The sequence below is a fragment of the Penicillium subrubescens genome (genome assembly GCF_028828155.1).
Source record: "Penicillium subrubescens strain IBT 31985 chromosome Unknown utg000010l_segment0_segment0, whole genome shotgun sequence".
Taxonomy (NCBI): Eukaryota; Fungi; Ascomycota; class Eurotiomycetes; order Eurotiales; family Aspergillaceae; genus Penicillium; species Penicillium subrubescens.
In genome coordinates, this window is record NW_026643160.1 from 1,367,746 (window position 1) to 1,394,547 (window position 26,802).

The 26,802-nt window shown below is 49.4% G+C and overlaps 10 protein-coding genes across 10 annotated transcripts; 6 read left to right on the top strand and 4 right to left on the bottom strand.

Moving 5' to 3' along the window:
- Positions 1–602: 602 nt before the first annotated feature.
- N7473_011649 (uncharacterized protein) lies at positions 603–2,555 on the top strand (the record flags this gene model as incomplete). The annotated part of the gene is made up of 7 exons (XM_057157588.1): positions 603–813; positions 868–1,086; positions 1,142–1,403; positions 1,456–1,725; positions 1,791–2,098; positions 2,151–2,381; positions 2,431–2,555. 7 exons carry the CDS (start codon positions 603–605, stop codon positions 2,553–2,555), a joined length of 1,626 nt encoding a protein of 541 aa, XP_057003438.1.
- A 474-nt stretch (positions 2,556–3,029) lies between these two features.
- On the top strand, positions 3,030–4,127 carry N7473_011650 (adenosine deaminase family protein; the record flags this gene model as incomplete). Its single annotated transcript, XM_057157589.1, has 1 exon — positions 3,030–4,127. The coding sequence occupies one exon, from the start codon at positions 3,030–3,032 to the stop codon at positions 4,125–4,127; it is 1,098 nt and encodes a 365-aa protein (XP_057003439.1).
- A 125-nt stretch (positions 4,128–4,252) lies between these two features.
- N7473_011651 (DUF3712 domain-containing protein) lies at positions 4,253–5,714 on the bottom strand (the record flags this gene model as incomplete). Its single annotated transcript, XM_057157590.1, has 3 exons — positions 4,253–4,914; positions 5,008–5,432; positions 5,497–5,714. The coding sequence occupies 3 exons, from the start codon at positions 5,712–5,714 to the stop codon at positions 4,253–4,255; spliced, it is 1,305 nt and encodes a 434-aa protein (XP_057003440.1).
- A 1,369-nt stretch (positions 5,715–7,083) lies between these two features.
- N7473_011652 (uncharacterized protein) lies at positions 7,084–7,263 on the top strand (the record flags this gene model as incomplete). Its single annotated transcript, XM_057157591.1, has 1 exon — positions 7,084–7,263. The coding sequence occupies one exon, from the start codon at positions 7,084–7,086 to the stop codon at positions 7,261–7,263; it is 180 nt and encodes a 59-aa protein (XP_057003441.1).
- Positions 7,264–8,613: 1,350 nt separating this feature from the next.
- Positions 8,614–9,311, bottom strand: N7473_011653 (DUF3759 domain-containing protein). The gene is made up of 3 exons (XM_057157592.1): positions 9,204–9,311; positions 8,915–9,061; positions 8,614–8,849 (listed from the first exon to the last, which is right to left on the bottom strand). Exons 1-3 carry the CDS (start codon positions 9,217–9,219, stop codon positions 8,680–8,682), a joined length of 333 nt encoding a protein of 110 aa, XP_057003442.1. The 5' UTR covers positions 9,220–9,311; the 3' UTR covers positions 8,614–8,679.
- A 4,741-nt stretch (positions 9,312–14,052) lies between these two features.
- On the top strand, positions 14,053–14,899 carry N7473_011654 (uncharacterized protein; the record flags this gene model as incomplete). The annotated part of the gene is made up of 4 exons (XM_057157593.1): positions 14,053–14,218; positions 14,278–14,329; positions 14,442–14,625; positions 14,744–14,899. 4 exons carry the CDS (start codon positions 14,053–14,055, stop codon positions 14,897–14,899), a joined length of 558 nt encoding a protein of 185 aa, XP_057003443.1.
- A 1,105-nt stretch (positions 14,900–16,004) lies between these two features.
- On the bottom strand, positions 16,005–19,780 carry rgsC (putative intermediate filament protein (Mdm1); the record flags this gene model as incomplete). Its single annotated transcript, XM_057157594.1, has 2 exons — positions 16,005–17,041; positions 17,101–19,780. 2 exons carry the CDS (start codon positions 19,778–19,780, stop codon positions 16,005–16,007), a joined length of 3,717 nt encoding a protein of 1,238 aa, XP_057003444.1.
- A 407-nt stretch (positions 19,781–20,187) lies between these two features.
- Positions 20,188–21,067, top strand: N7473_011656 (bifunctional phosphatidyl-N-methylethanolamine N-methyltransferase/phosphatidyl-N-dimethylethanolamine N-methyltransferase; the record flags this gene model as incomplete). The annotated part of the gene is made up of 5 exons (XM_057157595.1): positions 20,188–20,236; positions 20,317–20,356; positions 20,425–20,441; positions 20,509–20,935; positions 20,995–21,067. The coding sequence occupies 5 exons, from the start codon at positions 20,188–20,190 to the stop codon at positions 21,065–21,067; spliced, it is 606 nt and encodes a 201-aa protein (XP_057003445.1).
- Positions 21,068–22,915: 1,848 nt separating this feature from the next.
- Positions 22,916–23,711, top strand: N7473_011657 (uncharacterized protein; the record flags this gene model as incomplete). Its single annotated transcript, XM_057157596.1, has 2 exons — positions 22,916–23,347; positions 23,403–23,711. 2 exons carry the CDS (start codon positions 22,916–22,918, stop codon positions 23,709–23,711), a joined length of 741 nt encoding a protein of 246 aa, XP_057003446.1.
- A 626-nt stretch (positions 23,712–24,337) lies between these two features.
- N7473_011658 (RXT2 domain-containing protein) lies at positions 24,338–26,554 on the bottom strand. The gene is made up of 3 exons (XM_057157597.1): positions 26,316–26,554; positions 25,864–26,244; positions 24,338–25,797 (listed from the first exon to the last, which is right to left on the bottom strand). The coding sequence occupies exons 1-3, from the start codon at positions 26,386–26,388 to the stop codon at positions 24,656–24,658; spliced, it is 1,596 nt and encodes a 531-aa protein (XP_057003447.1). The 5' UTR covers positions 26,389–26,554; the 3' UTR covers positions 24,338–24,655.
- Between the last annotated feature and the right edge of the window lie 248 nt (positions 26,555–26,802).

The window sequence follows — 26,802 nt, forward strand, 5'->3', positions numbered from 1 at the left end:
GAATTACTCCGTACAGAAGAGCTGCTACAGCCCCGTTTCTCTTCGAGTAGCTATCCGCGGACCGCACCGCATATCCCCACGCTAGTCTTACTTGCAACTGCCGGCAACTGTCGTCTTACTCTTGGCCCGAGGCTCTCGGGGAGACTCCGCGAAGACCTTGTATCCAACTAGCCCATTTTAGGCTAAGATAGAATGCCAAGACTCTCGTGGGATTGGCTTGGAGCGACCACATCCACAAGCTTACAACCCAGATTCCTCAGCCTATCCTAGTCTTTTGTCCCCCCACCCCGGTGGCACCGCCCGTTTCCAGTTTCCCCGTGGGGTGCTGAAACTATAATCCCCCCAGCGGGGATCGTACCCGGGATTTTCTTACTCAAGTTGATAAAATGAATACCTTCCAGTGTGTCTGTGCAGAACCTAATGGGTAAGACGGTTCTTGGCTGTCTGGGACTTGGGTCAGCGTGCCGGGCTGGTAGGTCTCCCGCTGGATAAAGAGCAAAGAATGGATGGGATATATAACCATGATTCAGTCCCGGCGAATCTGCAAGGGGTACACAGGTCAATCAGCACTGTTGTGAGCATCCGAACATCAGTCTTTCAAAATGGTTGTCGTGGGAAAACAGCGCGAGGAGAATGTGGCCGAGCCAGTCCTGGCTAACTTGCTGGCCGATGACCATACGCCTTGGTACAAGAAGCCGAATCTGAGGGCACTCTATTTCATCTTGTTCCCCGCGTGTATGGGTATCGAGATCACGTCTGGATTCGACTCGCAGATTATCAACACGGTCCAGATTGTGTATACATGGAACAAGTGTATGTATTCCCGATCCAGGATGAGCTCGGCAGGAGGCTAACGGTGCGATAAAGATTTCGGTAAACCAACTGGGAAGACCGTGAATGGACTCCCCCAGTACGCGATTGAAGCGAACCTGAAGGGCTTCCTAGGTGCTGCATACTCCCTCGGAGCTATTCTCTCCCTCCCTTTTGTCCCATGGGTCAACCAGAAATTCGGACGCCGATGGACTATTATGTTCGGTTCCTGCGTGAGCTTGGTTGGGGCCCTTATCCAGGGCTTCGCTAATGGAGGTATTCACTCCTTCCTCTCCTTTATCAATTCTATGACATCTCTAATAGCTCCCAGTGGCTATGTACATTGTCGCGCGTATCATTCTTGGTTTCGGAATCCCGTTCTGTATCGTCGCTGGATCGTCATTGCTGGGAGAATTGGGTCACCCCAAGGAACGACCGATTCTCACCTCGCTCTTCAACTCCTCGTACTTTATCGGCCAGATTATTGCAGCATCTGTGGGTCTAGGGACGGTGACCATTACGTCCAACTGGGCCTGGCGAATCCCATCCCTGCTTCAGATTGCGCCCGCCTTGATCCAGATCTCGACTGTGCTGTAAGACAAGGTCTTATCGCTATCCCTACTACTATTATTAACACAAGCCTAGGTTCCTCCCCGAAAGCCCCCGATACCTGATCAGTAAAGACCGCTACGATGAAGCCTTCGACATTCTCACCAAGTACCACGCGGAGGGCGACCGCACCTCAGTCATCGTCAAGGCCGAGATCGCACAGATCGAACGCACTATCAAGATGGAGCTCGAGGAATCAAAACAATCCTGGTGGGACATGTTCCGCACGGCCGGTATGCGCCGTCGTCTGTTCATCTCCGCTTTCCTTGGCCTATTCACGCAATGGTCCGGCAACACTCTCATTTCGTAAGTACCCCACCTGTGGCATCTGCACTATATGAGCGTTTCGTCTTTGCTAATCCGTGTGATAGGTACTATCTGAGCGATCTCCTGAACCTGGTCGGAATCACCAACAGCGTGGTCAAGTCCAAGATCAACATCGGCATCGCCTGCTGGGGTCTCGTCTCTGGTACCGCGCTAGCGCTGACAGCGCCGCGCTTCAAGCGCCGCCCGATGTATCTCACCTGCGCATGCTGCCTGCTATGCGTCTATGTCGCATGGACTATCTCCATGGAGCGCTTCATTAGCACAAAGGCTAAGTCCGCAGCTGGTCTGACAATTTTCTTCATCTTCGCCTACTCGCCCGCCTACAACCTCGGCTATAACGCCCTTACCTATAGTGTGTACCCCATATCCCTTCCGTTTTATTATCATATGCTAACATGAACCAGCGTATCTGATCGAGCTGTTCCCTTACATGGGTCGCTCCCGCGGTCTCTCCTGGTTCCAGTTCTACGGCCGCGGCGCAAGCTTCTTCGCCACCTACGTGAACCCCATTGGTCTGGCACGCATCACCTGGAAGTGGCTCCTGGTGTACTGCTGCTGGCTTGTCTTTGAGGTGGTGTTTATCTACTTCTTCTTCCCCGAAACTCAGGGCCGCACTCTTGAGGAACTGTCATTCCGTAAGTGGTCTTCCAACGCAGCTATAAGAAACAGCGCTAACCTAAGCAGTGTTCGAGGACAAGGACAAGGCTAAGGAGGTCGCTGCGGCTGTTCACAAAAAGCTCGAGGACGATGACGACAAGAAGCAGGATACCGCCCACCTGGAAATTCAGGAGACTAAGAGTGCTGCTTGATGAGTGAAGGCTCTGGTCAAGGATGGTAGGATGAATGTGTGGAACAAACTTATCTGATAGGTAGTCTATCTCAATTCTACGTTATTGTACCATGCAACGCTGGGCTTGAAGAGCCTCAAATGGATAGGGATGTACTAGCCCTGGGGTGATACACCTTAAACACAGTGTCAAGTGTAGCTCTTATCTGGCGTCATGGTGTAGTCTAAAGGGAGCTGATTATTGGTCGAGAATGTCGATAAGTGAAGCCAGCCCCATAAAGATAAAGCAGTAATCCAACCGGAAGATGTCCGTGATCAAGGGAGCGCTCCACGACCTGTCGGAAATTGCCGCCATTGTCAAACTACACTCCCCTCTTTTCAACACTAAAAGTCCCGACAATCGTTCGAACTCATTTTCCTAGGATAGGCCACACCTTGTCATCCTCTATCGGTCGCATTTTTCTCAAATTGATCAAGATTCTCACTTCAACCAACCATGAACGGCCTAGCCATCAGTCCCTTCATAGCGGCGCTACCTAAGGTAGAACTCCACCTCCACATCGAAGGAACACTCACACCATCTCTCCGCTGGGAGCTAGCGCACCGCAACAAAATCACTCTACCATATGCGACATTCGAAGACCTCAAGGCTTCTTACGCAGTGACCCTCAATCATCGACCCGAGCTTAATGGACGGCAGCCCGGTATCCCGACCTTTCTGGAGGCCTATTTCGCAGGGTGCGAAGTCCTTCGCACAGAGGAGGACTTTTATGATCTGGCAATGGCATATCTCCGTCGCTGTGCGGAGATGAACGTACGATATACTGAGCCTTTTTTTGATATTCAAGCACATACACGTCGGGGTGTGGCTGCGACCGCGGTTCTGGATGGGTATCTGCGCGCGCAAGGCGATGCAAAATGTCAATTTGGTGTGCGCTCGCGCTGGATTTTGTGTTTCCTTCGCGACGAGCCTGTTGCAAAGGGGTTAGCGGCGTATGTTGAGGCGAGACCCTGGGCTGCTGGTACCGTTGAAGGTGGGAAGGGGCTTTTCCATGCTGTTGGGCTCGCCAGTAATGCATACGAGAGACCGCCAATGTTGTTTGAAGAGGGTTTTGCCCTTGCGAAAGCCGATGGTTTACACGTTACGATGCATTGTGATTTTGGCCAGAAAGATACGCACGAGCATATGCATGAAGCTATCTTTCAGGTATGCGATGGCCACGGGTCAGAGCGCATCGATCATGGACTTGATGCTGAAGATAAAGAAGAGTTATGGCAAGGCCTGGTTGATAGAAAGATTGGCTTGACTTTGTGCCCTCATGCTTATCATCGGAGGACAGCGACGGATGTTCTGTTTCCTAAGATTCGAAGACTGCGAGATAGAGGGGTGAAGATGTGTATCAACAGCGACGATCCGACCCTTATGCATGATGTTTGGATTGATGGGAATATGCAGAAAGTATATACTTACTGTGAGTTCAGTAAAGCTGAAATGGTACAGTTGGTAAGGAATGCGGTGGATATGTGCTGGGCTGAGGAAGATGTGAAGAGTGCTATCTATAAAGAACTAGATGAGATTAATGTCCTTGAATGAATGACCAAATACTGGATCTTTTGTGCTGTTCAACAAGGCTGTCTACTCTACTCTGTATTAGATTATCTGAGACGGCATCAAGGTATCGTTCATTAATAGGGTCGTTAAGGGTCAACATTAATCATCTAATACATCGCAATCAAGGAATCGATCATCCCGTCTCGCCTTTCCGGGGTTATATCATGGAAGGCTTCTTGAACATCTTGATCCTCCTTAAGCAGTTGCGCCAACTCAAACCTCGCTTTACTATCCCTCTCGTCACGACGGCTAACGGCAGTGCTCGTATTGCCGCTATTTCCAGAGAGACTAGATAAGATCCCGGTCAGGTTTTTCCCATTGGCAAAGTTCTTCAGTGTATTCTTCAAAGTATCCGCGAGGCCAATGTCCGCATTGAGAGTGAGCTGCTTCAAGATGTCTGTATAATATTTCACCACTGTGCCATTCCAGACAACTGACGAGGTGGTTGCTTGGAGGCTAAGATTCCCAGTCTTCAAAGCAGAAGCTTCGGCTTTGAGCACGGCTCCTAGGTTGCTAAGTATAGCCTTCAGGTCGAGAACCCCAGTAAGTGGGTAAGTGTTGTCTCCTGGTACAAGGGTCACTCCCTTGATGGTGACGTTGCCAATGAGAATATCACCACTCTTAATGTCCAAATTCAAAGTGCCGACCTCGAAATGCAGGACGGTGGGATTGGGAAGTGTAATGTTTCCGATGAGGTTTGTGCCGTCATCTCTCGCGGGAAGGAGGAGTGTCGCGTCGGACATGGAGAAACCTGCGAACTTATTCAAGGCTGGAAGCTGTTAGCAACAATCCAAGAGGGGGTTTAAAAAAAGAATCAAAAATAGAGGATTGAGTTGACGAAGAGTTGAGAGGCAAGACTTACTTGGTGCGACAACGTCCTTGTCCATCGTGACATGAGACTTTAGCACCCCCAAATAAGCAGTCATCTTGCCGTACATGGCTAAAGATGTTTCTTCCTGAAAAAGGACTTGCTTGACGAATTTCTCCCAGACTGTCTGGTTCTGTATTGGTGTAAACTGGTCAGAGACCCCAAGGGTGTAGTTGCCTTTGATCGTTGAACCTGGAATATTGACTGCGGCATATGGATTGTCATGGCCATACTCTCGCTCGAAGAGATACAGTGTCACAGGCTCGATACGGACAGGAATTGCAAGCTTCAAGTTCACGTTGGCTTGCAAGGTCAAAATGATAGAGTCTGCTTTTGGCTGCTCCACCTGGGCGTTGACAAGCCATAAGTCTGATTTGTTGACTACCAGTTGTGCCACGGCAGGGATAACAACTAGGAAGCTTTGAATGGGTTAGCTAACAGTGGAGCAAAGCATGGTCAAAAAGGTTGCTGGTGGAGACTCACAATATGGGAAGCAATATTGCCAGAAAAATCACATTTCCAACGAGATAGACGAGCCAGAAACGACGCCAGTGACGGCGCCACTTTTCCCCGCGCGTTGGTGTTTTGGTCAAGGAGATACCACTTGCAGACTCGGTCTTTGCGAGTCCTTCATCCTCCTCCTGTCGTGAGAATAATGGTCCACGATGAGCTCCGATCACGAAATCTTTCGTTTTCGGCATATTTCCTAGATTGCTAGTATGATTGAATGAAAACGGTGACGCTCGGCAGGAACCCCCATTATAAAGGAGCCCGGAGCTAGTCCATGTGAAATAGCTACAGTAGCAAGAAAAGACAAGAGTCTTGGTAGTCCTGCTAGTAACATTGCCGAGCGCATGATTCGAGCGCACAGCTATAGTTCTATATCAGGAAAGTGGAGAGCAGATCGTTAGTTCAGTGGGGTTCCCCATCATCAATCCACGATCTACAACATATTGCGGGGATGCGGGGGTGGTAGAAGGTTCAAAGAAGTGCAACTTCAAGGCAGGCACCCGCTGAGGAACTCTATCCCGGGGAAAGGTCGAGGCTCTGAGAGGTCCATGCTAGATTATCAGCTTCGCCTCCTCGGTTGCTCGGATCATTGAGCGCAAAAATTCAATTGCTTGTGATATTCCGTTAAGCTATCGCATTGTTGCAGGCACTGACCTTTGTGATTCGTTCGCCCCTACGCACAGACTTCTTGGAGGTTGAGTGACTTATGCGGGGTATACATATCGATCACCATATAGCCAGAGCATATAACCAGAATGCTTCAAAATGAGGTCGCTTACCATTTAAGTGTCTTGTTTTCTCAAGTTTAGGGATCTTTATCGGAGCTGTCCTTGAATGTTATCGCGTGCCGCATTTCCCTTCACGGTGACGTTATTTGATTATATCTGTGCATGCTCTGCCAACATAGTTTCAACCCGGTAGTACACATGTAGTCGGAACTCTGAAGGCTGGATTGATAATTCCAACGCAACAACCTCTTACTAGTGGTAGGTAGGGATCGTCCAAAGACCTCGGCTATTTCAACAAAGAAGCACTGTCCTCCCTTGCCTCTAGAGGCCATAGCTCTGCGAATTGCCAAGGCAATCAGATTTGATGAAAATCGCTCGTCTCTTTCACTGAAGTAAAAACATAAAAACACTAAAGCCAGAAGGAAGGGCTTAATAGAGCACGTCAAGCTTACCTTTTTGAGCCTTAATAATCTTTAGAATCTACCCAGACCGAAGATAGCCCCGAGATGTGACCAATCACAACATAGGGCATCTCCAACTAATCTTCGCTGGCTTTCTTGAAAGAATACCTCGCCCATGTTAAATCTAGCGCCACAGGTATTCAGTGATAACCCACAAAGCCGAGCTCGGTGGAAGAGAAAGTTGCATTCTATAAGTGGAAGGTCCACAATGATAGGAAAGGTTATTCGAACGATCATCACTTTTGATTAAACTGAACCACAATCAAGGGGCCCGGGACTATTAGGGAAAATTTCATTGATTCTCCCAGAGTCAAACATCGTACAAATATCAAGTAAATTTTCTGAAAGTCAAGCTGAAGGTCGAACTAACCATGGCACATGGCTGGTTTGGCTCACATACTTCCGGTCCTTTAGCTCCACACTATCTCGAAGTGGGAAGCTTGGATAACGATAACTTTGATAAACAAGGTCCTCGCGACCGGCATATCTCCGCTCGTTTCCCCGCATCTATGCTGCGTGATACCTCGGAGCAAGATCGTGGGTCGAAGTAAACAAAAGCACGGAATATAATCACCTATAACAGTCGATTTAGGAGCATATACCTAATCCTCGGCTTCCAAATATTCAATTTCTACCCTTGAATGTAGCTAGAAACCCCATATTCGCTCTCTTTGAGGCTGCGAGAGGTACTTGGATGAGCCTAGACATTATGTAGTGGTTGCAACATGTTCTGAGTTAATACTGCCGAAATCATGCAGATCCATGGAGACCACGGCACTGATGGTGGAGTCGGTGTACAATAACAGTCGAATCAGTTATATCTTAAAATCCTCTCTACTGAGATATTTATTTGACTCGTGGCTGAACAGATGATTTTGAAGATTCATTGGGAGTTCAAACCTATTAGCCCCTACTGTAGAGTGTATCTAAAAATTTATTTATCTGTAAATCCAATAATTTGAAAATTGAAAATCCTACAACCCACGTGATTAAGGTGAATGTCGGAATTGAAACACGTGACATTGAAATTGAAATGAAATGATTGAAAAGTAAAAGAATAAACCAGAAACGATTGAGATATAATTCTTTCAAGTTGAAGTAAATGAGAATGAGGTAAACGGAATCTTTCCAAACCATAATTAATAAAATTGAAACAGGTTTGATTGAGTTATTCGACGTTGAAATGCTTGAAATTGAACTTGAAGTATGAAATTGAAACGATTGAAATTCAACCGGTCGAGAAGGAAGCGGCTCATTTACAAATCCTGACCAGTTACGCCAATACTTCCAGTTACATCAATCCATCACGTGACCAACTAATCAGCCAGCAGGCGGCACTTCTTTGGATCCAGGGCCTTTACTGCAGTAAGATCCAAAATAAATAACTAGACAATAATAGACTGGAAAAGATTATTCGACTACAAAAAAATAGATTAGATACAGCCCTACGGTAGCATGATGCTTTACAGCGCATAAAGAGAATCATTTACTATATAGTCCTAGTCAGGTGAGCTCATCATAGGCAGAGTCTAGGAGATCTGAAGAGATTAAACCTGAACAGACCGGCAGAGGACAGAAAATTGTCGTAATTATTACATCGAAACATATCAGAATAAGTAGACCTAGTTGCAATGGCATTTTCTCAACATGGAGCCGGAGACAAGAGCTCTCATTCTAGCCACATACATACAAGTGAGTCTCAAGCTGCGTGCTCGAGCTCATTGAAATGGTCTGCTCATCAAACTTGAGATTTGGGCTAACAGTGCCTATATTACTTCCCAAGTATAATGCAAAGCTATAAGCTTATCGACTGCTCCATGCATTCTACGCACTACTATCAATGAACATCACCGTCACCTTAAACACCGAGATCATCCAGTACAACATTCATCAAGGTACGTAGCAGACATAATCACATTTAGAGATATTGGTATAGACAATTGCAACTCTCAATCGAAGAGACGCACTTAGTAGTTGAAGCGGCTCTCCTCAACCTGCTCAATGTGCTCCTGGGCATGACGCTTAGCGCGCTCACGGTCAATGAAGTCCAGACCGCGGGTCTCAACCTCACGGTCGATGAAGGCACCAGCGAAACCGGCCATGATCTCCTTGGCCTTCTCGTGGCTCGGGGGCTGGCCTGGTGTAGGGAGGGATTTTAGTCTGGGTGTTCCTAGACGGAGAATGATGTCTAAGGAAGCTTACCGTTGCGCTCACAGTGATCCTCGTAGGCCTTGGCGGCCTCGTAAGAGGCAGCGCCGGCGATCAGCTCGTGGGCGAAGGAAGCCTCGTGCTCGCGGGTGACACCGCCCTCCTGGTACTGGTTGTACGAGTCGGACTGAGGAGAGTCGTCTAGACGAAGGAAGAAAAGGGGTTGTTAGTGAGGGGTTCTTAGTAGTCGTGGAAGGGATAAGGTATCATGCGGAGTGGAGTATAGATGTATAGAGAGGGGGATGGCATGACTGAGTAGTAGCCCGGCCATTGGAGCACATACCAGAGAACCAGCCCATTGTGACGGTTTAGATTGATGTGTATAGGTAGATGAAGAAGAAGAAGAAGAAGAAGAAGAAGAAGAAGAAGAAGAAGAAGAAGAAGAAGAAGAAGAAGTAGAGTGTGAGATGAAGGAAAAAAAGAGAAGAGGAGAGGATCTGACAAGGGGGAGAGGGTGGCATCTAAATAGCGCGCGGTGGAAACACAAGAAACTCACCCAACCCCACGAGGGCGAGTCACGGCTACGTGGCTGGTGTAGTCGAGTTGGTCGAATTGGCCGCCACTTTTCCCAGTCAGGCATGGAGCTGCCACTGTGGCCGCTCCACAAGGTGTATGCTGAGACTCCTGAGAGGGCTGAGAGGGCTGAGATCCTCCCTCCTAGTGGATGAGGCGCGAGTTGTGCTGAATTTACAGCTATCATTGGCGGTGACCCCATTGACTTCGCCTCTGTTTTTGTTTTCCATTTTTACACCAAAAACCCACTCCTGGACCAATCAGTCTGTTGCTCCGTTTCAGCTGCCCCCCGGAACCGAGATTAGGAGGAGCGGGGTGTTGCAGGGCGTCATCGGTAGTATTTAAGCAGAAGAGGTCGAGAGACAGTGATAGTTGACCATCATGAAGATGTACTATCGCAAAGTATTTAATACAGTAGCCCTATGGAAAGTATTGTTGCCTGCCAAGATGTTAAGCTCTCTGATCACTGCTTGGCGATAAAGCCAAGTCTTTTTGTGTCCACCACAGGTCCAAAGGAGAGACCTCTCTCGGGGATCCATTCGTTCCATTTTTCCGTTTTCCAGTTCGGTACTGCAGCCTGCTAAGTGGGGCGTTTCGATGGGCTATGTATTTAATACCACCCAGTATGAAGCTAAGGTGTTACTAGCGAGTAATGAGGAACAATAGGGACTGCACTGCTCCGTAGAGCTGGAAAAGGAGAAGAGGATACGCAGCTAGTACGGACGAGGGTATCTTCTCCCCCGCCAGCCTTGTACACCGCTCACTGCTCATACTCAGTGGTGTGTCATTTTTTTTGCCAGACTTGAGACAGCTACGGTTTTGAACCGGAATCAGACAAGGGGAGGTAAACAGTGTTGATCACCATATAGCGGATTTTCCATATTATATGTCAGTCTGTATGCATCCTGCGGCATACCGAAGCTTGGTTGCTGTCGCTGCAACCTGCGGACACTTACCCCTCCCACGGTTAGCTGGTTCCGTGTTTCAGGATGCGCCCAGTACCTCTCAGGGGTCAATTGTGCTCATCAATTGAGAGTTATACTATTCATGAATTTCTGTTGCCTAAATTCATCGCCACTTTTATTGTATATCCCCTGTTGCGTGGTTAACGTTAACTGACTAAACAAGCTACATACTGTTTGTAAACTCGGCGGATTACAGCTCAGCTTACCCCACCAGCGGGCTCTCGCTTGAGTGATCCGAGATGATGTCATCACAATCACCGAGGTACACCCTCTGGATCAGCCAGAGTCAATAATCCTAGTTTATTGTGTCAACCTATGATGCAGTAATGAGTGCATACGGTAGTCCAAGTGTCTAATCACAATTAAGAGAATCTAGCCCATACTATTAATAGCACCCTCCTCATGGCTGGTATACGCACCGCCCCTGGATCATAATAGGGGCGCGGGGTAAACACAGGTACAGACCAGATTGATTGTAGGGACTCGAAAAGGGAACTATTGTAGAAACCATTGACAATTTCGATTCACACCATGTTCTTTAATTGTGTTCTTGCCGGCAAGTTCGTAGACGCTCAAGCGACTACATAGGAGCTTGTCCGCCTGGTGACAGTGCTTTACCTGTCAAAGGCCGATCGCAGCTAAAGCGCTAAATCTTCCATAATGATTCGAAAAAGTTTCGGCTCGGATCTTAGGGGATGACGAGTTGGCGAGAGACATGAATGTCTTCTTACACCCAGTCCCTCGAAACTTGGCGTCTGTGTCCCAAGACCATTCCATTTCTAGGGAGTCGAGGAGATCATGGCTCACCAAGACGCGGTTGGAAAATGACATTGAAATAAAGTATATCAGCGAGACATCGACACATCGACGCCCTGCATTCTCCTATTCGTTGTTCTCATTTGGCAATATTCCATGCTATTCCAGGATTAACTTTTAGTAAGATGCTTGGTTGTACGGAACAGATTGGGACTTGAGATCGAGGCTATTCAGATCGGGAAAACCATACCAAAGGCCCCAGAACCTTATAAGCCTGGAGGGAATCTCAGCAGTTCTCGTATCAAGAAAATACTTTGCATACATGATCTTTTCGAACTCTGATTTAAGTCAATGGTCGACGCCCCAAGCCAAAGACTAGCTAGGTAAACTAGACCCCGTTACGATCCACATGAAGAATGTACAGTAGAACGCGTTTAGTCAGAATTAGCCGCGGTATAGTTACTATAAGCCAGTACAGGTAGGTGTGTACAGGTCCTACTGGTCGATAAGAGACTACAGTCGCTAGACCCACTGTCTACCGTCAGCAAAACTTACACCACTAAAGGTACAAGAATCATAGATTGCGCCTCCTGTCGTTCTCGGCCTAGAATGGCCCTTTAAACCATCAGCTAGTGCATGCATACCCAAGGCGATTAAGCCTAAGTCATTTTTAGTGCGATTGGTGCCAGATTCTACGGGGAAATGATGATCCTAGCTGTTTCATATAGTTGGATAGGGTTCTAGTCGAGTTAGTGACATTCATACGAGCCCGGCGCGAAGCTTATGCCTTCATGGATGGGAACTTCAATCTCGTAAGAAGGATAACAAGAAAAAAACAAAGAGAAACGATTTTAAGAAAATAGCAAATTTCACCCATATGACTAGTCACTTTGCAATTACTACTAGCCAGGCCCTCGAGTAGATTGCTCTGCATCACCAAGACCCTCTGATATGATGGAGTGGGGAGAGAAAACCCTTGAATTCCGCTCGAGGGTCTGCTTGACAGAAATTGCAAGGTAAAGAAGTCATATAGTTGAGATTTGCTTTTGGACACAGATCTCAACACGTTGATGTTTCCTGGGTGGAAGGGTCAATCAATTAAAAGCGAGAAGGGCATGGCATGCGGTCCCCAGGACGGCAGAACTTTGTCGTGCCCAGGGGGAACAAGGACTATGAGACGAGGCAGCCAGTAACACACCACATGTCTTCATTTGAATCTATCATGCGATTTGGCGGTATGCTCGACACGGTAGCGAGAAGTGAATTGCCGACCGTACAACCCTTTTTTTTCTTCTAATGTCCGCGATGCAACATGTCCAATCGGAGAATTGGTCGGGGTTGTCAAGAATGCTATTAAACGATGTCAGCCCTTGTCTTTTTTTGCTTCCGTTTCTAGGCAATGGGGAAGTTCAGAATGTGTCAGGAATTTCTGGGGAAATGTTGGGCTGGCATTCCCGGTAGCAAACTCAATGAGCTTGCAGAGGGAGACTTTGAGGATCGCCGATCAAGGTCGTACTCTCTTTGACCAACGAATGATGCACGGTCGGGTGCATCGCATGGTCTCGTGTTGTCCGTTGGTAAGTTGGCGGTGGGATATTCTTTCGAATCTTGAGAAGTGTGGTCAGGACGTTCAATCAATCGCGTCGGCTCTTCAGTTATTTCTTTGACAGTCAGTTCCATGTCCAGATCTTCCTGAATTGAGTCAATGGAAGGGGGCAGCAATGTCACCATCACCATTGTGTGGCTGGCGAGTGGAAGCTCAGCGTGGGGTAAAGAGGGATCCACTTTGGCCCATCCTAGACGATCTTCCGGGCCCCGTATAAGCTGCGGGTGTGGGGAAGGGCGTTGCTGCATGGGTGATGAGAGTTAGATGGTGCGATCGGGTTGACTTGGAAAGCCCGAGATCAATGATATGAATTCAAATACAAATTAGAGATAGTAATGGGAGTAAAGATCAAGCAGAATAATTCAAGACGGGGATGGGGGATGGCATGTTGCAAGTTGGATGTTGCGAGTTGACAAGGGACGTGGGCTGATTCGGAGGGTCGCGTGTGCTCATGACATCAGGTGATCCGGGGATCTGTTGGCTGCATTGGAACAGGCCACTCTACACTCTAGAAATTATTCAGTTAGTAGACAAAGAAAGAATGTATATCTAACAGTGATTTATTCAATTCTAGTCTATCTCCAGGATTGACGAGCCTTGAGACAACTCATCTTCATGACTATCATCATCATCATGACTCTTGAGGGGGGCCGTGGTCTGAAATAAAGTCGAGTGGAGCAGAATGCGGGGTGCAGCTCCAGATTGGTCCGAACTAGCGCCAATCCATCGCCTCTCTGATGTCAGTTGCTCGTGTGATCCGAAGGTGCCGGTAGCTATACACTGTAGTGATGTAGAGTCTGTATGTATAGCTATAGCTATCTCAGTCAATGAGGCTCGAAGTTGGATCTATGAACTAGAATCAGGAGAAATCGAATCATAACTCTCCCAAGTCCCGTGGCCATGAAACAAGGTCGAGCCCGTTCCCACAGGTACAAGAAGGAAAAGAGGCTTTAGCCAAAAGTAACCTCTCACTGGGTACTAGTAGTACGTGGTTACTTGGTAACCTCCTGAGGGGGTACATTCGTGGTACATTAGGTACTTACAGTCTACTTTTTTGGGTTTATGCTGGACGCGGAATGACATCCATGACTTTGGGTTCTCCTCTTTCTGCTGAACACCAAACAGGCACAAGTCACCTGCTCTTCCCCCTCTCTCTCGGCCCTTCTTATCCTTTTCTTCCCCCCCCCCCAGATTCTTCTTCTTCTCCTCTTCTCTCTTCTCTTCTTCTCTCCATCAATCATCTGATCTATCCAAGAAATTCCATCTTGAGCTTCACCAATCCACTCTTCACTATGACTGTCCCTCTCACCAAAGTTGATTCGGCCATCGCCGGTCTCTCCATACATGACGAGAAACCCCCTGCCTCCACTGAGAAAGAGGTCAAGGACAAGAAGGAGACGAAGGGCCATCGTCGCGCCTCATCGACGGCTGAGGGGGTATACAACATCAAGGACCTAGGTATGTTCCCCCAATGATACATCATATCATATACTCACATCATCCTCTTCATCTTGCAGAGGAGAAGAAAATCGAAATCACCCTTCCCATTGAAACACAAAAGACTGGCTGGTAAGTGACAATCGACCCCTCTCTCATTCCCAATCCCAAACTGCATCACCCCACCCCTAAATCAACAAGCCCATCCCTGCAACACAACACCACTTACTAACCTTCCATCCAGGAAACTCAACTCATCACCATCAACAATTGACGACAAGGACATCCTCAAGATGCACCTCGTTAACCCGCCCGTCAAGAGGATCGACCTGCACTTCCCCCTGGGTTTGGAAGTCACCGCCCGGAATTCAAAGGGTGTCACGATCAAGGACGCACTAGATGCCATCCACAAGCAATTCAAGAAGAAGGTACATACATACACACCCTCCTCCCTCTCCATTCCACTACTTACTCCCTTCCTCCACTTACTCCCTCGCACCCATCATCCCTTCTCATCGTCGCTACCAAATCACTAACACCACCCAGGCCGATGACGAACTAGAGAAGCCCTACCTCGCCGGCTTCGAGTGGGACAAGGAGGAGTGCTGGACACGCCTCATCGTCCACCAGACCAGCATCAGCACAATCCCCAAAGAACCCAGCAGCAAGAAGTCCAAGAAGAAGAACAAGGACGAGGCATAGACTGGTTCTCATCACCATCAGCTAGACTCCTTTCTCTCTGGCTTCCCCCTTCCCCTTCTACGATCACCCTCTTACATTCTTACTATTTTTACTTTCTTCCCTCCCACGGTCTCTGCCACGGTGAAACGACAAGGGTTGTCACGCCTTCCATCACCCATATCCAATACAACACTCTTCTCTTGTCTCTCTCCTTGCCGCTTTCTTCCTACGGGATTTCCACCACACCGCGCGTTTCTATTTCGGTTCCGGGAACGTAGAAACATGGATTTAACAGAGGCGCAGGAGTGACATTTATCTTCTATCTTTATGATCGTGCTGTATTTCTGCCTATTTCTGTGCTTTATCTTTAAGCCCAGCGGGCTGTACCAGCGGCTTCACACAGTCTCCACATGCTGTTTCTTTTTCTGGTGTTTTCATCAGAAAGGGAAGTTGAACGTGGGTCTATGGGTATATGCCGTTTCCTGCGGGATGTGAGTCAAACCCGGTTTTGTCGGGGACACAGCGTGTCCAGGCCTCTCCGTTTCAGTCGTTTCTCATACTCGGGGATTATCCAATCTATTAATTTTCCAAGGGGATGTTTTCATTCTACTGTACTTTCGTAGCAATTCCAGTATATGTAGAAATGTAGTTCTATGCACTAAATCCGACGTCGGAATGGGCGTCGCGCTAACGAAGCTGTACCCACCCCCAGGCCCACAACCCGTGCATTAGCCTCGATCAGCGATTCCCACAATCTTCAACAACAGCTACATGTGAAAAAGAACTGGGGTGTATACGAGACAAGGACCTAAATCTCGATTGACGATAGACAATGGCTCAGATTGACTAAGAATGTAAAAAGAAAATATAATATCATGTGCAGACATTATGAATATATACATCAGTGGCTCTCGAGTCAAGAGTCAAACGCTCGTGATACCACCAGTAACAAAAGAAAACGCAAAGGGGGGGAAAAAAAAGAAAAAAGAAAAAACACAACGCGAAATACCCTAATGGCAAAATGCTATGCTACTCAACGCTTCAAGGCAAAAGAATACTCATAGTCAACAATCATAACAACAAAAAGAAAAAGGAAACTGTCGAATGGGGCGATGGATGCAATGCATCATCGAGAGCGACCACTCTCCCGACTACCACCACCACCAAACAAAACCAACACAATCTCATCCAACACGGTAAACGCCAGATGCGTATTCAACGGCCGATTATTAAGCGTCGCAAAAATCCGTCTCGCCGCAGCCTGCGCATTCGCCCTCCCAACCACATTCCCCGCCAAATCCGGGAGAAGCGTCGCAAGGACAACAGTCGCCTCCGCACGACTCTTAAGTCTCTCCTGCATAGATCGGGACTCGAATTTCCGCAAGACGCCGTCGGGGAAGAGATTATCCCGAGCGAGGGTGAGATATCGCAGCAGCGAGTCATCCTGGAACAAAGAACGCGCGCTATCGCGGACTTTACGCTCGATTGTCCCGCCGAGGAGTTGGTGGAGGACGACGACGACGGCGCGGCCGCGAAGCCAGTTATTTCCGCGGTTGAGCTCGAAGGCTTCGAGGAACAGGTCGCAGATTGGTTTGATGAAGGGTTCTAGTTCGCGGTCTTCGAAGGCGTTGAGTTCTGCTTCGGCTTCGGCGGTTGTAACTGCGTCTTCGGTGGCGAGGGCGGGATCGTTCACAGTGCTGGTATTTGCTTGTGCGGTTGCGGCGGAGATGAGGTTTTGTCCTGCTGTGGAAAGTTGATCGAGGACGCCGAAATTGCCTAGGAAATCGTCCATGCCGTCGGCAACGGAATTGTAGATGCGTGTGACGAGGTCTTTGGTTTCGCCTTCTGTGCCGCGGGCGTTGACTTCTTCGCGGGGGAGGATGGCGCGCTGGGAGAGGAATGCTCGTAGATCGCGGCTGCGGCAGACTTCGGGGAGTAGGAGGAGTTTTTGTAGGTATGATTCTAAGGCGAGACGGCGCTTTTGGAGGAACTCTTTTTGCAGCTTCATGACCATGCGCCGGCGTGGGAATTCAAGGTGTCGGACGGAGGGATAGCTCATTCGTAGCTTCTGGTGGAGCTCGTGGAATTCGCTGTATCGGCGTGCAACGGCCCAGGAAGCGGCAGGCATTTGTTCGCCAGCATTGCGTTGAACTTCAATGACATCTGTGTAGTAGAAGCATCAGTGGATGAATTCTGGTGTTGGAGTGGGGAGATTCTCTTACACATTGCGAACTCGCGCCCGTCATCCTCCTCCTTGCCCACCACGATAGACTTGATTCGCACCGTGGAGCGACCGTACAAACTGTTATCGCTCTCTTGGATAATGTACTGCTGGCGTTGCATCTCTTTGCGATGGATCTCACGCTGAATGCTGGCCTTCGACTTGCGCAGGATTCGCAGCTCAGCGGTATTATTGGTCAGCTCGGCCTTGCGGGTAAGTGCCTCGACCACCGAGTCTTGCGCAGTGAGCTTGTCGATATCGACAGTGAGAACTTCGATCGCTTCTGTCAGACCAAGATCTCCGGGCGCAGCTTCATGGACCTCATCTGCCGGGTCCTTCTCATCCGTGCCAACAGGTTCCTCGTACTCGTCCTCGATGAACTTTTGTTGATCTGGAAAGAGATCATCTTCAAAGACACCAAGGCGGGAACCGTGATCTACCAGGCCCAACGAGGCGATACTTTTCTTGGTCCTGTCCAGTGGAAGATGGCTATCTAAGCGCGAGCCATCGGATGAAGCGTGCAATGCCATTTCAGGACGCTCTGAACCAAACAGAGACGACGAGGAGGCACCGTCGCTGCTTCTCAGGTCACTATTCCGTAAATCATCCACCTTGCCGTTCTTCGGCTCATTGGTGATTATATCATTTAGAGCTGCTCCCATGGTCTCCAGGACCTTGCTCTGAGTGGCATCGTTCTCGCCATTATGTGAGTCCTTACCCAGACTGGCTGTGGACATGGCAAGGTTATCAGTGTCGTAATCGTCGTCAAATAAAGGTGCAGATCGTTCAGAGTCAATAGATCGTCTCGGGGAGTCTTCATCGTCAAATAGTTTGCCCATGCTGCGCACATCACTTGATGATACTGCAGCTCGCCTGAGATCCCTCGGCGGCTTGGTACCAGGCTGTGAGCTGGTTCGCACAATGAGCGGCGGCAGGGGTCGTCTCTCCGGGGCCTCAAAGGTGATCGTTGGTGGAGTCTGTCGAGGAGCAGGTAGCTGGCCACCTGAAGCCTCGTCTGATGCAAGATACTTCCAGTAAAGATCTGACTCTTTGAACTTTGGATAGTAAGTGCTCTCTAGCTCCTCCAACACAGCCGACTGCGTGGTAAAGACGACTGTTCGAGCTTTGCGGTACTGCTCAGGGGTTGCACGCTTCCCGGCACTCAAGAAATTCTTGACCGTTCGGCGGGAGTCTTGAGAAACTTTCAGCTCGGCTTTGGTGAGATAGGTCTCGCTCAGAAGCGCCAGATCATTCCTGTCTGCAGCGGTCCATGTCACCGTACCAGAGGTTGTCTCGTCACCAAAGTCATCCTCCAGTGGGTTTCGGAAACCATCTACCACAATCCAGTATTGCACGAGAGACATAAGACCTTGACGGTCCATGAACTCCATGAAGTACGATAGACCGGACGCACTGTGCATGACCTCCACGAGCGATGTTTCCTGAGGAGCAGGGACGCTGTCACGGCGAGGTTGTACTGGCGCAGGTGTCGACGAAGCAGCTTCTCCAGGCAAGGAAAGCTTGGCAACTTTTTGATCCAAGACCCGTTTCCCCGTTTCCAGCCGCCTGAGATAAACCTGGTCTTGTCCTTCGACCATGCTCTCCCGCTTCAACTGGCTGGAAACCAGGGCGCGAAACCGGCGAGCATCAGAGAGATTATTGCAGCGTCTGATGGTTCGAACGAACCGCTCAAAAGCACGTTCACTATCTTGAGGCGACAGTTTCGGGAACGATTGTGTACGTTTATGCTTTGGCGCAGGGGAAGCATGCTCGTCTAGAGCAGCTCGCAATTTGCGCACGGTTTTCCGATCCTGCAGAGCCGTCCGCCCATACGCTTCCGTCAACTGATTCCATGTATCGGGGTCTGAGAGTGCGTTCACGATTGGTAGTAAAACTGCACATGCTATGATCTCTCGGAGCAACACTGACACGATTCTGCTCTTGAGCACACTCTCGGGAAACAGCTGTGGAAGTAGTCCCGTTGCAATCTTTCGTAGGTACTCCTGCTGAACCACCTTCTGGTCAGAGGCTGAAAGTCCCACCGCAGGGTGCAGCCGACCCTCACGGAACTTGTTGGCAATAGCCAGATCGAGCTCCTCAGACTCCGTCACATTTCGATTGAGGTTTTTCCCACGCACTGAGCGCTCCGCAACATCAAACTCCCGTAAATGGGCCGTCAAAACCGGAAAGATACGCGACACAATCAGTGAAATCAGGTCTTCTGCCAGCAGTGTATCTCGAAGGTTGTCCAGGGCCACGCGCGTTACTCGATCGATTTCATTGGCAAATGTAGGATTCGGAGTGATATTGTGATACCACGAGGTGACGAATTGGCGATTCACAAGAGACAAGAGTTCATCGATCCCCTCTGAAACGACAAAAGATTGTGGGTATAGCGGTCTGGGCCGGTATCGAGCGACTTTTCGAGCATTCAACACTTCTTTCCGCCAGTGATTTGGGTTGATGAAGGCGACCGAGACCTCCTTCGAGCTCTTGGTCTTGTCATTTCGAGGTCGGGTTGTCAAAACAATCAGGCCGAGGAAACCAGCCGAAGCCAAAACAGCCCCCGACGCCAACGCATATCCGAGATATCGAAGGATCGGCAACCAGCGTACCAACAGACCCCAGGCGATGAATCCGCCGACGCCTGCTAGTATTAGATCACGACGTTGAAGGACCATTCTCCCCGTGCAGGTTTCAAAGCTCCACGTCGCATGTCGATCACCCAGCGAAGCTCAGGAGCGAGGAGCTCCCCGGCAGTTGCGATTTGCGGCGCGATAACAGGGGCTTTCGAGCGAGGACGACCGGTGAAAGGGCAAGTTGTTTGGAAAGTCGCCTTTCAAGGACGTGATGAAGAAATCAAAAAGGACAACGGATGCCGAGGGGCTGTCTGCCGACGAGCAGAAACTCTTCGGCGAGTCGAACGGACTTGCGACAACCCGCATACAGATCCCGTGACTACCGAGAGGTGGACCTGAACGTCATTTGTTTACTTAAGCTCGATTGACCAACTTGCCCAAAACTAAACTTCCTCCCCCCTCTTTGTTCTTCTACACCCTCTCGACCTCACACAAACGATTTCTGCGTCATGGCCAGTCTCACTGATTTTGTCGATTTCTCCTCCACGTCCCTGGCTTGTAAGTTGACCTTCAACCTTTCGTCAACCTTGGTTCTCTCTCCGCATTTTGCATGTGATTGGTACTAACCCTCTTAACAGTGTCCGCGGCGACGATCGCGTTTAACCCGATTTTCTGGAAGTGAGTTAGCTGTCTGTCAAAATTTTTCAATCCAAGCTCCAGAGCGCTAACCGGTATTGTTTGAATAGTATCGTTGCCCGCGCAGGTTCGTCGACTACCCGAGAACAACAAACGGTACTTTTGCCAACTCGGCTAACAACGGATCATCACAGAGTACAACAACCACATCTTGACGCGCATCTTCGGTGGTCCTTACAGAGGATGCTACTTCCTGGCCTTTACCATCTTCTCTCTGGGTATTCTGCGTGACCATCTGTACCAGGTCGCCCTCGATGAGCAGCCCTTCTACGCACCGGTGCACCAGCCCCTCGTCGGCGGTGCTTTGTTCGCCATCGGCTCGGTTCTGGTGCTGTCCAGCATGTGGGCTCTGGGCGTGACTGGCACTTATCTCGGTGACTACTTTGGTATCCTCATGGATGCCCCCGTCACTGGCTTCCCGTTCAACGTGACCGGCTCACCCATGTACTGGGGTAGCACTCTGAACTTCCTCGGCGTTGCTCTATACAAGGGCAAGGTCGCTGGTATTCTTCTGACGGCTCAGGTCTTTGTGCTGTACTGGTTTGCCCTTAAGTGGGAGGAGTATGTGTACTCTCTCCATGCCGAGATTTTCCGATCCAAGCTAACGACGATCTCTCCAGCCCCTTCACTGCCGAGATTTATGCCAAGCGCGAGCGTGAGCGCGCCAAGAAGGCTGGCGGCAAGAAGCAGTAAATTACTCAACGTGATAGCGAGTTTGTCTGGGACGTTCAACATCCACAACTCGCTTGATAAGTTTCGGACCTAGACTGAGGTCGAGAGACAAGACAACAAAACTCCGTACGACCACGCCAATCCCGGTCCGGATACATCTGTTCCGAACTGGAAGATGGCATGTTCACCCAGCACACAAATGTCCCCGAGTCCCAATCTTCAACGAAGCTGGCAGAGTAGACGATAAACCTCATTTTGCCCACCCACCGGGCAGAAATTACAGACAACCGAGCGAGCGCAACTGCGGCCAGGCCATGACCGTTTTGCTGAACGAGCGCACCATCCTCATTTACCACTTCCCCTACGCGACTACAAGAAAAGTTACCTCCACCCAATGCGACCAGTATACCATACGTTGGCCACCCCTGTTCATTGTAAATATGAGCCACTTGCTCACACTTATTATACCATCTATCTAATTTTGTTTGCTGGAGACGGACTGGCGGTGTAGCCGCCTCGAAGTGAGATTTTATGGCTCTTCGATTCCTTGCTTCAAGCATGTTCTATTCATGTATCTCGTGTTCACAAATAGGTCATAGCCCGCAGACACAGAACTTCGTTTTAGCTCCATGAGAGATGCGACTTGACGATTCCCTTCAAGTTAGCCTCGAACTAAGAACTAGGAACTCCGTATAAACACGAAGATCCAACTATTCTTAGCATGGCCGATCATCACGACCATGCCCATCATCGTCACATCGTATATCCCACCTTCCCCAATCCTCACAAACTCGGAGAAATCAGCCCTGTACGGAAATTAGGGTGTAGGATAAGCTCTTGTTCGTCAGGCCCGGATAGATCTGATTGGCGCAGTCAACGGGCGTGGCTGTTCCACTGAATACGGGGGATCGGCAGGTCGCTGCAGGTTTGTTAGTGTAGGAAGTTTGGCCTAGGATCTATTTTTAGGAGAGGCCCATTATGCCAGGAACACGAGGTTTTGGGAGCACGTTTGGGGGCCGCAGTGTGGTATTGGCAGTTTTGGGAGGATACTCGGGCAATTCTTCTGGGATTGTATGGTGACGATCTTAATATTTTTGGCGGGGAAAGATCGTATCTGAGTGTTTTGCGTGGATAGAAGGGATGCTCACATACTTGGTCGCGATCGAATAAGAGCGGAGCTATAGCTTCATATCCGACTCCAAGCAACAGCGAAATCTGTCCATGTTTTCCAGCTTCTAGAAATTCTATAGTCCTTAATATCTGTCTCTCTTAATCCCGTTGTATTCAATTATTGTGCCTTCTTCTCGCCGTAGTCTCGGAAAAAACTAGAAGAGCATCTGTGTTATCCCTGCTATACTTCCCCGTATTTGCCATATCGCCCCATCACCATCACGCATACGAAATGAGGCTTCTGACAATCCCACCTTGGGGCCAAAAACTTCCCACTGGCCATATCAACTATCCCAAGCTTGAATACGAATAAGGTGCTAACCTCCGGATACGATGCAAAAATAGTCTCGCCTCTTCATCTCTACTTTGATCTATACGAGCCTCATGGTGATCGACACTCTGATGCATGTAAGGGACCCCCAAGCAAGCCAAATGAAGCCTATTCAAGTTAGCACCAGGACGGCATGAATGTGGGGCCAACTGTATAGAACATTCATCAAGCAATTTCGACTTCATGGAAGATCAGTGAGGACAAAAACTATAAAGTCCCCCTACATTCCCCTCGATAGCTAACTTTTTCTCCATCAACAACAACATCACAACTTCCTCTCCAACAAGCAAACAAGAACCAAGCTTTCTTCCGAGCCTCTTTTCAACTTTTCAAACTTCTTCAAGTTCAACCAACCAACCACATTCACAATGCACTTCTCTCTTCTCGCCCTGTCCGCTGCCATCGCTCTGCCCCTGGCCAGCGCCTATCCCGTCAACGCTGACGATCTCCACTGCCGCTCTGGTCCTGGCACCAGCTACGGGATTGTCAAGTCTTACAAGCGCGGAACCGACCTCAGCATCACCTGCCAGGCCGCCGGCACCGATGTCAAGGGTGACCAGCTCTGGGACAAGACCTCCGACGGCTGCTACGTGAGCGACTACTACGTCAAGACCGGCTCCAGCAGCTACGTTACCAAGCACTGCGATGGTGGCTCCACCGGTGGCGGCAGCAGCGGTGGTAACCTGCCCGGTCTGAGTGCTACCCAGTCCAAGCACGCCCGTGCTATCATCGGCGAGGCCAAGAGTGAGGATTTGGGTCTGCACGGTTGCGCTGCTGGTATTGCGACTGCCCTTGTCGAGGTAGGTCCTGATCATAATCCCCCCTCATGCAATAATTAACTAACAAATTCTTTAGTCCAACATCCTGATCTACGCCAACAAGGATGTCCCCAAGTCCCTGAACTACCCCCACGACGCTGTTGGCTCTGACCACGACAGTGTCGGTATCTTCCAGCAGCGCGCCATGTTCTACCCCGACATCGCCGCTGATATGGATGCCGCCAAGTCTGCCGCCCAGTTCTTCAAGAAGATGAAGAACATTAGCGGCTGGAAGTCTATGGCTGTTGGAACCCTTTGCCAGAAGGTGCAGGGCTCTGCTTATCCTACTCGCTATGCTGAGCGTGTCGCTGAGGCTGAGAAGATTTGCAATGCTGGTGGTATTTAGATGAGTATCTTGTGGATATGCTTATATCTGGGAGTTTTTCAGTCTAAGAGCTTTTATTTTTCTTTTGGATTTTTTGTGATATATTGACTTTCTTTCCTGGTTTTTCTTTCTTGTCATTCTGAATAGATCTTTCAATATACTTGTTTCATTTTTGGGATTATGTGCACTGCGTAGTACCTACCCGTTCATGAATGTGTCTACAGTAGCAGGTCAACAGTCTGAATCTAGAGACCGGAGTAGACCCCAAAGAATGGTCCAAACAAAGATGCTTAAACCCTAAAGGTCCTATCTTGAACGCTCTTTTAAATGGCTCCGATAGGAACTCCTTCCAACCACTGAGCTCGAGACTAGAAATAACGCACAAAATCCTACATGAGGTTTTTTGCATAATTATGCTAGACTCTTGCAGTATGACAGTATGATTCTTTAAGTTTGAAACCCCGACAGCTTTTCAAAATTATCTTATCAGTCACGAGTTTAAACGACAAGGGATCTAGGCCATCAAGGATGGTAGTCCAAAGGACATTTAGAAAAACAATTAGAAAGTTATATGAAAAGACATTTTCGAAAACCTGTAAGTTGAAGCATGTTTGGGTAACCTAGGGGTTGGAAAAATAGTTACAATTGCACATAGATCTGTATATTGCAAGCGCTAGAACGAAGGAAATAAAACACTATTTTCATTCTCCAGAGGGTATATTGACACCGCATGGTCCAAGGCAAAGTCGCCGAGGGTAAAAAGTATGTGGTATATGGGGGGAGATGAGTACCCACGCAAGGACTGAACACCACCAACACCACGCTATGAGGAAGTAAAAAGGGTACGGCGAGGAAATGAAAACCAAACATAAAAGATATAAGATGGCCAGGCCGGCGTAGATCCAAAAAATCAGATCCAGATCTGGAGTGTTAAGACTCGACAGATACAGCATCCCTGGAGTCCATCACTGTCGCCGGCCACGGCCCCTCTTCGCCGTCGTTCGACTCTCATCGACAGTCTCGACTTCATCTTCGTCGGTACCCTTCTTCAGATCTTCGCCCTCGGCAAGACCCCACTTCTCTCGGTCGTACCAGTCCTCGCCGTCACTCATCTCCCCGACGTGACCCTCAGCCTTGCACCATTCCAGCACGTCAGCCTTCATGTGAGAGGCTCGAAATAGGGATTCGAGCATGTGCTCGAAGCCCCGCACGGTTTCTTCCTGCTTCTGAATATATGACCACAACAGGCGACGGGTCTCCTCTGCTTCGCCAGGGGGAAGGCCGAAGTTCGCGTCCGGACGGACGTTCTCTGGAATGACGAAGAGAGGATGGGGGGTTTGGAGGAAGCTGGAGTGATCGGCAGACAGCGGAGACTGGTTGCCATCGTTGTTCGCGTTGGCTTGAGCTCGGGTCGTCATCCTGCGAGGCGGTTCCGGCGAGGATCCGTCATGCATTTCGGTATCTTGTTCGTTCTCGTCTTCGTTGTCCTCGTTGTGCTGTGGATGCTCTCCGTTTGTCTGGGCTCCATCCTTGGTAGTGATCATCTCCTGCGTTTCAGCAACCCCATTCCGTACAATCGTAGTATTTTTCTCGCTTCCTTGGTCTGGCTCTTCGGCAGGGTGCTGGGGAAGGTCCTTGACCATGGCGTCGGTCTCTTCCGACTTGAATTCTGTGACTGGTTCCTGAGGTTCAATGTTTCCCGCTGTAGGGACTTCAGCCATCTCGACATCACCCTCTCCAACCTGGCCCTCTATTGGAACTGCCGTGGAAAGCACCTCTTGTGCCCCATTCAGATCACCACCGGCAGACGACGTCCCGAGCACACTTTGCCTTTGCTGCCCTGCAGACGCGGCTTTATTGTCATCCACGAGCCAAGGCTGGAAAATGTAACGATCGTCAGGCATTTCCACAAGACCGCAGGGCATCCAACTACCATCGCCAAGGAATTTACGATGCAAATTCCTTGCCCGCCAGAGAAGAGCTTTTTCCTGCCGTAATTTTTCCTCGACAGCTTGTGTCATTTGCTCAAGGGCCTGTGATGTGTATGGATGAGACAACGAAGGATGAACGGGTAGTTCGGAGGGGTGTTTGAGAGGGCATAGCAGCGCTGCAAGAGAAAATTGAAAAGTCAGTGCCTCGTAACGATATTGCAGAAGATTCGTAAATGGCCTACTCTCTAACGCGATTCCCGAGAACGGATTCTCTTCTGCAGCCGCAACATCGGCCTCAGAATCTTCATCCTCTTCGTCGAGTTCCTCGCCCTCGGAGTCGTAGCGAATCGGGTTCCGCTGCAAGATATGACGTGTGTAACCAGCGTGCTCGATTTTCTGTATGCAGTCAAGATCCTCGGCGTTAGTCTGCACGCCTTCCAAATAGGCGCAGCGGAGCCAACAGCCGCCCGCCGCTCTTTTGTCCGAAAGAGAACCACGCACCTCTTTGTAGAATTCCTCAGCATTGATGTATCCCAATGCCCCTTCACGGACATATTTCGCGTTTGCCCTCATTTTATTACCGCGATTCGTCGGCTGAGTGATGGCGTCGTCCGGGCCCGAATCTAGCAGAGGATGGTACGTTAGAAAGACATGTTCCTCGAGGTCCATAGACGACCCGGGGACTCCTGCTTACCCTCACGCTCTCTGCGTAGTGCCCGCTTCATGCCAACGATTGTATCGGCAATCAGCGCTGCTTGGGTCGCCATGGCTACGGGTCTGCGACTGAGCCGTCGGTTTAGACACGTCCGGGGGTCGCGTTGTGAGGGGTCTTGGAGGAGAGGACTCGGGGTGGCTCGGGTTTTGACAAAGAAGGCACCAGTGGGCTGGTCGTAAGCAGTCTCAAACGAAGGTCTGAAAGGGATTGTCAACTGCAAGAGGCAGAATGAGCGAGGATGTGACGAAAGCTCGCGGAGAGAGCTGCGACGGCCGATCGCCGCTAACCGCTTTGGGGCTGATTGTGATAAGTGTTCACGTGACTCGATAGCCCTTACAATAAGAAGTGGGGAGCACCACTACATTAACATGCATATGTCTGGAATGCAGTTTCCCGAGGTCACGTATGCTAAAAGTCATCAAATACTTGCTATGCTATCTGAATTTGCTCAATATAGGATTTCACC